Source organism: Chrysochloris asiatica, unplaced genomic scaffold, assembly GCF_000296735.1.
Source record: "Chrysochloris asiatica unplaced genomic scaffold, ChrAsi1.0 scaffold00176, whole genome shotgun sequence".
Lineage (NCBI taxonomy): Eukaryota > Metazoa > Chordata > Mammalia > Afrosoricida > Chrysochloridae > Chrysochloris > Chrysochloris asiatica.
Window position 1 is genome coordinate 1,933,295 of NW_006408694.1, and position 11,177 is coordinate 1,944,471.

Consider the following 11,177-nt stretch of genomic DNA (forward strand, 5'->3'; position numbering starts at 1 on the left):
TCTGTATTCAGGACATTCAACTCTACTTCAAACCCTAATGTCTGGTAGAAGGACAGAATGAGAGTTCAACATTAAGTTCCTCTCCTGTGTCCACATGACCATTCCGTCACTAGTTCCATTTTCGTAGGAATCACATTCGTCTTTGATATGACCTCAAGTCCCTTTGAAACTTGCTGCTGAACCTATTCTCACCTCCTTTAATTCCCTATTATGCCCAGCCTCCTAAGTAGCCTACTTCACACTGGAAGGGATCAAGAATTGTACCTTAGATTGCTACTCATGAGTTTTTAAGATCCCTATTGCTACTCACCAAAGTAGGATGTTGAACATTGTCTTTGAAAACTATGTTATGCCAATTGACCATGGCATAACATAGTCTTCAAACACATGTTATGTCCTTACATGTTGGTCCTTATGATTCAGGACCATGTCTCCTCAGATTATGGCCCTGAGCTGTAAGGACCAGCAACTAGTTGCCTCAAAATATTTGGTAATGTCTAAGAAGTTTTCTTCGTTTTTGCCGCCAGTGGTGCTGTGGGCTAATGCGCCAGACTGCAAAGCTGTTTGAACTGAGAGGTCGGTGGTTCAAGCTCACCAGCTGCTCTTGAGAAACCCTACACAGGGTTGCTATGGGTCAGACCCAACTTAACGACACATAACAACAACAACATGCTCCACCACATTCATAGGTGTCGATATCTTTCTTATACATTTGTGGATATACTGTCACTGTCCCTTCCATATCCACTCAGCTTGTGTATCTGTCCAAATATCTATCCATAGAACATTGTGATTGCAGGATTGGTCATACAACAGTATTTACCTCTATCTCCTTTAACTCTTGTGTCTTCTCCTGTCTTCATCATTTCTTCTGCCAACCTCCCTCTTGTTGTATGCTGTCTTCCCTGTTACCCGAATCAGTGAATTACTCTCCCTTCTCTCCCACCCATGGGAATCATCAAAGAATATTTCTTTTAGCAAGAAAACCTTTTCTTGTGTTTTTATAATAGTGGTCTCATACAATATTTGTCCTTTGGGGATTGACTAATTTCACAGCATAATATCCTACAGGTTCATTCATGTTATGAGGTATTTTACAGATTCATTATTCTTCAGATTTGCATAGTATTCCATTATGTGTATGTACCAAAATTTGTTTGCCCATTTTCCCACTGATGAGCATTTAGGGCGTCTCCATCTTTTTGCTATTGTGAATAGTGCTGCAAATGAACATGGATGTGCATATATCTACTCTCATATATCTCTTATTTCTTGGGGATACATACCAAGTAGAGGGATTGCTTAATCATATGACATTGCTGTTTCCAGTTTTTGAGGAAGCACAATACTTTTTCCACAGTGGGTGTGTCATTTTACAGTCCCACCAACAATGTAGGAGATTCCCAGTCTCCCCAGACCCTCTCTAGCATTTGTCATTTTCTGTTTTTTTGTTTTTAATTTGCTATTAATGCTGTTTTGATTTGCATCTCCTGGTGCACTATAGGACAAGCACCAAAGTGCTAACCACAATATTGGTGGCTCAAACCCACCAGTTGTTCCTCAGATACCATATACAGTGTCACCATGGGTTCAAACAAACACTATAGCACTTAACAATAACAATGGCTAATGACGTTGAATAATGAACATTTCTTCAATATGTTTTTTTAGCTGCCTGAATGTCTTCTTTGGTGAATTGTCTGTACTCTGCCTATTTTTTTTTTAATTGGGTTATTTATATTTTACTTGTAGAGGTGTTGAAGCTTTCTATAAATTTTAGAAGTTAATATTTTGTGTGATATATCATTGCAAAAAATTTCTAGTCTGTGGGTTCTTTTTACTTTTTGGGAATTCTTTTGATGCACCTAAGTGTCTCATTTTTAGGAGCTTCCAGTAATCTATTTTGTCATTTGCTCTGTATTAGAGACCCTAAGTTTGTCCCTATTTTTTCATTGATGAGCCTTACAGTTCTAGATTTTACATTTAGGTCTTTAATCCATGTTGAGTTTTGTTTTTATATACGATGAGAGATATGGATATTGTTTCATTTTTCTGCAGCTTGATTTTCAGTTTTGCCAGCATCATTTGTTGAAAGCTATTGCTTTCCCATCTAATGGCCATCTTTTTGTCAAAGATCAGCTGATTATATATATATGGATTTACCTCTGGGTTCTCAATTCTGTGCCATTGATCTATGTATCTTTCATTGTACCAGTCCCAGAATTTTTTACTACTGTGGCAGTGTAATATGTTTGAGATCATGAACTGAGAGACCTTCTACTTTGCTCTTCATCTTAGCAATGCTTCACTTTTCCTGGATCTCTTTCCTTTTCATATAAATTCAGTGATCAGTTTTTCCATCCCTTTAGAAAATGGTGTTGGAATCTAGATTGGAATTGCATTGTATATATATAGTTCACTTTGGGTATTGTTGACATTTTCACAATGTTAACTCTTCCTATCCATGAGTATGGCATTGTTGTTGTTGTTGTCAGGTTCCATTGAGTCGGAACCGACTCATAGCGACCCCATGTACAGTAGAACGAAACAATGTCTGACTCTGGGCCAACCTCTCTACCGCTGCCACACTTGAGTCCATCAATGATGCCACCTGGCTGATCCATGTTGTTAGGGGTCTTCCTCTTTTTCTCTGACCCTACACTTTACCCAGCATGACATCCTTCTCCAGCAACTGTTCCCTCCTGACAATATGTCCAAAGTATGAGAGACGAAGCTTAGCCATCTTGGCCTCCAAGGAGCACTCTGGCTGCACTTCTTCCAAAACAGATCTATTGGTTCTTTTGGCAGTCCATGCACTTTCAGTATTCTCCTCCAACACCATAACTCAAAGGCATCAATTCTTCTATGATCTTCCTTATTCACTGTCCAGCTTTCGCATGCATATGAGGTTATTAAAAATATCATGGCTTGAGTCAGGAGCACTTTAGTCCTCAAACTGACATCTCTGCTCTTCAATACTTAAAAAAAAAGTTCCTGTGCAGCAGATTTTCTCAATGCAATACGTAGTCTGATCTCTTGACTGCTGCTTCCGCGAGTGTTGATAGTTGACCCAAGAAAAATGAAGTCCTTGACAACTTCAATCTTTTCTCCATTGATAAGAATGTTGTTTATTGGTCCAGTGATGAGGATTTTTGTTTTCTTGACATTGAGATGCAATCCATATCGAAAGCTGTGCTCTTTGATCTTCATAAGTAAATGTTTCAAGTCCTCTTAACTTTCAGCAAGCAAGGTTGTATCATTGGCATATTGCAGGTTGTTTATGAATCTTCCTCCAATCCTGACGCCATGTTTTTCTTCATAGAACCCAGCTTCTCGTATTATTTGTTCAGCATAAAGGTTGAATAAGTATGGTGAAAGAACACAATCTTGTCACACACCTTTCCCAATTTTAAAACATTCAGTGTTCCCATGTTCTGTTTGAACAACTGCTTCTTGGTCTAGGTACAGATTTCTCAGAAGTACAATTAAGTGTTCTGGAATACTTATACTTCTCAATGTTGTCCATAGCTTGTCATGATCCACACAATCGAAAGCCTTCGGGTTGTCAATAAAGCACAGGTAAACATCCTTCTGGTATTCTCTGCTTCATAGTCTCCCATTTTTGTCTGTTTTGGTGTCCTATAATAGTGTTTTGTAGTTTTATTTGTATATGCTTTTGTTTCTCTGTTTAGATTGATAATGAAATATTTCATCTTTTGGGTAGCTGGCTTTCCTGACTATCTCTTCAGAGATCTCTTTATTAATGTAAAGGGATCCAACTATTTTTTATGTTGATCTTTTACCCTGTCATTTTGCTGAATCTTTCAGTATGTTCCAATAATTTTATTGCTTTGGGATTTTCTATGTATAAGATCATATCATCTGCAAATAGAGAATTTTACTTATTCTTTGCCAATTTGGATGCCTTTAGATTCTCTTTCTGGCCTTATAACTCTGGCTAAGAGTTCCATAACAAAATTGAATAGGAATGGTAATAAAGGGTATCCTCTTCTAGTTCCTGTTCACATAGGGAATGCTTTCATTTTTCTCCATTGAGAGTAATGCTGACTGTTGGATTTGTATCTTTGCCCTTAATTACGTTGAAGAATGTCACTGATAATCATATTTTGTTCAGTGTTTTTATCAGGAATGGATGTTGGATTTTGTCAAATGCCTTTTATGCATCAATCAATATGATCATGGGTTCTTTTCCTTTGTTTTATTTATATGGTGGATTACTTTTATTGTTCATCTAATATTGAACTCTCCTTGCATACCTGGAATGATTCCCATTTGACCACAATGCATTGTTTTGGTATCTTGTTGGAATCTATTGCTAGGATTTTGTTGACAATTTTTGCATCTATATTCATGAGTCCTAGTGTAGAGTTATTGGGTGAGCACTGACCTGCTAACCACAAATTAATGGTTCGAATCCTCCAGAAGATCCTTGGAAACCCTACACAGGGTTGCTTTGAGTCAGAACCAAATCAACAACACTTAACAACAATAATAATACTCATAGGGTATATTGTTCTATGATTTTCTTTTTTAGTGATGCATTTGCCTGGTTTTGGTGACAAGGTTATACTTGCTTCATGAAATGTATTTGGGAGTTTTCCATTCTTTTCTATGTTCTGGAATAGTTTCAGTAGAATTTATGTTAGCTCTTCTCTGAATTGAATTCATCAGTAAAGCCATCTGGGACAAGATGTTTTGTTATTGAGAAAGTTTTCATGACCTAATCAATTTCTTTTTTTGTTCCGTTTATTTGTTCTGTCTGTGTTAGTTTAGGTACATTGTGTTTTTCTAAATATTTGCCCTTTTTTTCTAGATTTTCAAATTTGTCAGAGTACAATTCTTCATAGTATTCTGTTAGCCTTATTATTTCCATTGCTTCTTATGGTAATACTGTACTAAACAGAAGATCAGATACACTTGCAGTTATATACCCTTAACCAATCATGTAATCCCACATATACAAGTTGGTATCAACGTATCCCTTCTAAGTCCCCTCTCTTAGATACACTGTCTTTAACTCCCCTGATCATCTTTCAGTCAATTATGATTTTGTAACTTTTAGCTCTTGTTCCAACTTAATAAAAATATCTGGTGAAGTGGACATCTTAACTGTAAATTTGGATGTCTTCCCAGTCCAGACTATCTCTTTCCCTTAATGAACCTCTGTTTGTTTGTTTTTTTACTTTAAGCAGACTGTGTGATGTTACTCTGTTGTGTGCCGTTGAGTTTCTTACTGTTGTTGCTAAATGCCATTGAGTCAGTTCTGACTCATAGTGAGCCAGTATAGGGATTCTGAGGAGCGGTTAGTGGGTATGAAGTGCTGACCTTGAGGTTCAAGCTGACCCTGGGGTCCAGTGCTTTATCCTACAATACCACACCAGGACTTCTGTTACACTTCAAATACAGTAGTTGGCACTGCCTGTAAATAAATGAACAAATGTTCCAAGAATTTTAAGTTCACTCGAGTCAGAAATTCTCTAGAGTATGTCAGAAGTTAAGTCTCTTAAAGTGAAGTTGCTTTGCATAATGTTTCAGAGTGTAACTCCAAGGACAGTGCAGTCACTAAGCATCTGCTTGGTCCACAACAAATTCTTTACAGCCTTTATTTCCTGGGATATTTTAAAAGTAGTTCTCTCATTATAACACTACATTCTGGATAAATTACTAAAAATTTCAGACTCTTTAGTACATGGTGTCATTTTCAAGAAAGTAAGAAAAAGCCTCTCCCCAACCCATGCTAAATAATAATAATAATAATAAAGGGGCCATCAGCAGGAACTGAATGGTGAGTGATCTGCACAGGAGAAGGCCATGGTCTACTGTGGTGAGATCAGTGCCTGAGGCCAAGAGAATGAGAGGCTAGGTGGGCCCTGTAAGGCTGGGGACTGAACTGGAACATTCTGCATTAGTTCAAAGGGGCTATACTCTTAGTGAAATATTGAGCTTTAAAAACAAACAAACAAAAGAGCAGCAAAGGCAGCTCACCACAAATCTTATCCATCTCTACAAGGTTATAGGTGAAAAAGAATTAATAAGGATAAATAATTCTAAATTCCCCTAACAAAATATTTTTTTCACTTAGGTTTGGAAAAATATTGAGAGATAAATATCTAGAAAATCTAGCATAAGAAGGTAAAAAATAGCACATCAAAATAAATATACACACATATGTACATGCATATATAAGCACACCTTCATACAGTAAGTACAGTTGGAAACAGTTCCTTTAAAGCAGGAACATATAGACTCTGGAGTCAAACCTCTTGGATCTAAACCATTATCTATCATTTACTACTTGTATAAAAATGAGCAGGTTAAAAATAAAACTCTGTCCTTTAGTTTCATCACTTATAAAATAAAACGTTGTGGCTCTGTGGGTTAATGAACCAGACTGCAAAGCTGTTTGAACTATAAGGTCAGTGGTTCAAGTTCCTCAGAAACCCTATACAGGGTCACTATGAGTCAGAACCAACCCGATGGCACTTAACAACAACAACTTCACAAGGTTGTGAGGATTAAATAAATTAATGTACCTGATGCATTGAGACTACATAGCAAATATTACATAAGTGCTAATTAATAACATTATCTTCATTGCTTCTGCCCCCTTTCCCCCCCCCCCCCCCCGCCAGTGTACCTGATGACCTAGATAGCCCATTAGGAAAATAAGAGACCATCATTATGCACATGTGGCATGGTTGTCTTCATAGATAATTCAAAGAGTATCTCAAGAAAACTTACTAGAATTAATAAGGGTATTTAACAAGGCAACTGAACAAAAGAACAATATGCAAAATACTTCCTTTAATAAAGTATTTAATCCAGCAATGTATATTAAAAATATTATAATCAAATTCAGTCTAACTCAGTAATGCAGTTTTACTATGGAGAATGATTTTACCTATATGAATTATAAATACTTATATTTCTAAGTATATCAAGATTTGTGAAACATGCCTTTAACATGGCTAGGAGTTAGCAGTGGTACATGACAGCATTCACTGTGGTTGTTGATAAACAGCATCGAGTTGTTCATAGCAATCCTGTATCAGGTTTCCAAGGAGTGACTAGTGAGCTTGAACTACCAACCTTGTGATTTAAATGTACCTTCGGGTTCAGAGCTTATCCTACAGAGCTACACCAAGGCTCCTTGTTAACCACCTCAAATAATGTAAATGAACTCAGTTGATTCCTTCTTTTTCTTTTCCAACATTAAACTTAAATAGCATCTTGGTCTACTTTTTTCTCACGGCAGCTATATTGTTATTGTTGTCAAGTGCTGTTGAGTCGGTTGGACTCATAGTGATCTTATATAGGATTTCTGACGAGCAGCTGGTAAGTTTGAACCACTGTCCTTGTGGTCCAAACCAACCTTTTGTAGAATAGCATAATTTATATCAAAAAGTTCCATATACTTCCCACATCTAAAATTCACGGAAATCTGTGTTTGCGTTTCAACACTCTTAACCACAGTTCTAGCCCTGCATTACTATTTGTAGATTACACTACTTAACCTCTTAAGGTGCTTTTCACACCATAAATTAGCTTATTCATAAAACTATGAGCTTCCTAATTGATTTGTAGGATCATATCCCAAAAATTTTACAGACTGTATTCTTATAGAATGTAAGATGAAATAGAATAGGAGGCCTTTTACAGACAGATGCTAGTGTTTTGTTAATTAAATTCTGTACTATAAAAAATTGTAAAAATATTTCATTGAGAATACAAAAAAAGGAAATTAAAACAACAGAAATAATTAATTGAAAGAAACTCAATATTTTATTTTTATCAAATTACATTTGACGAAGCATACCTAACAAACTCACAGGTAAACACCTATCCTATATAACACAACTACATCTTATATCTAATCATTGATATGGATTAAATGGGACTTAAATTACTAACAAAGGATTTTCTACATTTTTCAGCCTCAAGTATAATCTCCAGTTTAATACTATTAGCCTATATTATTCACATAGCACACATCAATTTCTAGAATTAAGTCATTTTGTTTTTTTAAATTGGAATGTTGTTTCAAACTTATTCTTTAGGACTTATTACAGACAAAGACCTTTTTGTTGTTGTTAAGTGCCATCTAGTGGAAGTCTATTCTGACTCAGTGACACTGTATAGGGTTTCCCTCCTTTCAGAGGAGGGGCTGGTGAGTTTGAACCACTGACCTGTGTTTCAAACTGACCTTGCAGTCCAGGGCATTAACCCATAATACCACTCCAGGACTCCAAGGACCCTTTGTTGTAGTTGTTAAGTGCTGTTAGGTCGATTCCAAACCATAGTAACCCTGTATAGAGTTTCCAAGAAGCAGCTTGAGTGAAAGCCACCAACCTTGTGGTTTAAACCAATTTTGCAGGCCAGCACATTAGCCCACAGAGCCACACCAGGACTCCTAACACCAAGGCTGCTAACAGCAATCTGCTCCTCAGAAGAAAGATGAGGTTTTCTGCTCCCATAAAGAGTTGCAGTCTCAGAAACCCTATACGCTATGATTCAGAGTCGATTCAATTGCACACAATTACCATTACTCTCAAATGTTCAGAATTGGGAACATTAGAAAAAATTATACCCTTAATTTCAGTCTCATACATATACAAACTTTTCCCCATTTAATAATTAAAGAAAAAAAAGTTAATGTGAGCCAAAATACAATTTTTAATATAAACAAATATAAATGTTAGCATCAGCAGCTATCAGAAACAGTCATGGGATGTTTATGTCTCAGTGCCCATCCTAACAAATACAGGACGCTTTATGAACCTTATACTGTTGTCACTGACCCTTGTTTTATTTCAAATTACTGCACAAATAAACATGATGTTAAAAACATTTATCTTCATCGTTTAGATCAGCTTTAAGATATTAAGTAGCCATATCAGTAACACAATTGTATATTGGTATAAAGATGATTTAGTGGAAAATCTAATACAAATAATGTAAGCAGAACATTGACAAACCAAAATGCAATGTTAATTATTTAAAGGTAAAATAAATTAACCATTTGGAAAATGATTATTTCCCTGGTATACTTATATTATTGAAGGGGGAATGAAGGAAGCTTTAGGAAAAAAATATAAAAACAACTTTGGGGTAAAGTTCATGTTAATTTCTTTATATATCAAATTATAATTTAATGCCTGTTCCTATATTCATTTTAAATATTTTCAATCAGTAGCTAAAACTAAATAAAACACACTATAAAAATGTACAAGACAGGTAGTCATGAAACAAAATATATTATTTCAGATGATTAAAAAATGAAAAATGGCAACAACATTTACCATTTGGTTCTTCTTGATGATTTATTTCAATTTCTGCAAAAATAAAAGAAAAGTGCAGTTAATAATAGATCTGTCTGCTGACGTTATTAAGTGGGAAAAAGTGTGACTTCAACTCTTTAATGAAAGCAAATTCTTATATTGGTTTTTAACTTATAATAGGGGAGATAACATTACAAAGACCTCTTTACATGTTTAATATTTACTGTGAGGAGAAACTATGAATATCAATGCAAACCAATAGCATCAAAGGAGATGTTCAGGGGTAATTGGGGAATGTTCCATGTCTCAAGCTGCAACAAAACAATCTTGTATTTTCTGTTACTAAAGACTCATTAATCCTTACCTTGAAGATATAGCTCAATTTCTGAATGAATTATGCCCTGAGACATGAAGGGAAGCCACCTGAAGAAAAAAAGATAGAGAAAATTCATTCTTGTTTTTATCTACTTTTACAACAAGCTTGATTCTGAAAAAAATTGCACAATAAAAATTATAAAAAATTGTTTTTTATAAAGTAAAACCCAACCCAACCTCTTATGTACATATAATCATAATGAAAATGTATGAATGTATAAAATGATAAAATCTGTTCTCTTTTTTCCAGATTTATCAATCCTCAATCACTAGCACCTGTACTTGCAGCATAGTGGTTTACTCTCTATACCATGTTGGAACCAGGGCTTTGAACTAGTCTGAACTGATTCAGTCATGGCCTACTAAATGACATTGTAACAGACATGAATTTTAAAAGTTTGGATGATGCATAATGATAACTGGAATGGGAAAAATCCTGAGTTAAAGACCAGTAATAGGAGACTGGAAGAGGTACAATGAGTCCTTTCAGGAGTCTGATGTGAGATAATGGATTACTGCCAGCACTCTGGAAAGCAACACACATCCACAGCTGCATGGGTGACTGCCATCTTTGAGAAGGGTGCCATTGTTTCTAACTCTGTTAGCCAAGAGATTTGGTTGTTACGCAACATGTACAGTGCCCCTTTTTCTCTAACTGGGAGAATAAGTTTCAAGGAGGGCATCAACCTATAATTTTTTTCCATTCAACTTAACCATTCAGCTTCTCCCAGTTTACAAATTCAGGTCAATTCCATGACTGACCCAGGAAGAACTGGTTCCAACACTTGTTTGTTTGTATTGAGCCTGGTGCTTGGGCTAGACAAAAAGTAGCCCTGGCTTTACTGGTCTGAGAAAAAAATTGGCACAAAGAAATAAGTTCTATCCCTTGTCTACTATTGTAAACTATACATTTAAGTGTAATAGAAAGGAATATTGGGAATTGTGATTACAGAAAGCTTGTAAGCCCATCTTTAGTCTATAACTGATTTGATTAGCTAAAAGGGAAATTAGAATTTTCCCAAGAAAATAGGCTTCCTGTTAAGCCTTTGTGGAGTATGGGGCTATATGTGGAATCCTGAGCCCCACTCAGAACTTATGATGCGGAACATTTCCACTTGAAAAGACATGCAGACTAACCTGGACTGGCTAGAAGAAGATACTTTTTTGAAAGAACCACCAGCAGAAAAAAGCAGACTGTTTGGTTGTTAGAATATCAAGCAAGCTGTTTGCCTAAGAGCCATCAAGGCAAGAAAAGTCAGCCATCAGGGAAAACCCCCTTCTAAGGACCATCAAGAAACAAGAACATGAGTGGAGTGTGAGCTCCTACCCAGAAAAGCATCAACAGCAGCAACGGTGGCAGAGTGATGGCATAGAGAGATAGAGAAGCTGAGGACTCTAGGCCCATGGACTGAGAAAGGTTGTGTGCTTGTGAGCAGGAAGCTGACTTGCAAAATGACCCTTTGGACATTTAAATGAATATTTATTTTTTGTTTTATAAGTATA

The 11,177-nt window shown here is 36.1% G+C and overlaps 1 protein-coding gene across 1 annotated transcript in view; it reads right to left on the reverse strand.

Annotated features, from left to right (window-relative positions):
• Nucleotides 1-9,652: 9,652 nt before the first annotated feature.
• LOC102810528 overlaps nt 9,653-11,177 on the reverse strand; it is a 373,438-nt gene continuing 371,913 nt past the window's right edge. The window contains exon 22 of the mRNA XM_006871864.1: nt 9,653-9,722. Coding sequence (XP_006871926.1) covers nt 9,653-9,722 — 70 coding nt within the window. The remainder of the gene's footprint in view (nt 9,723-11,177) is intronic.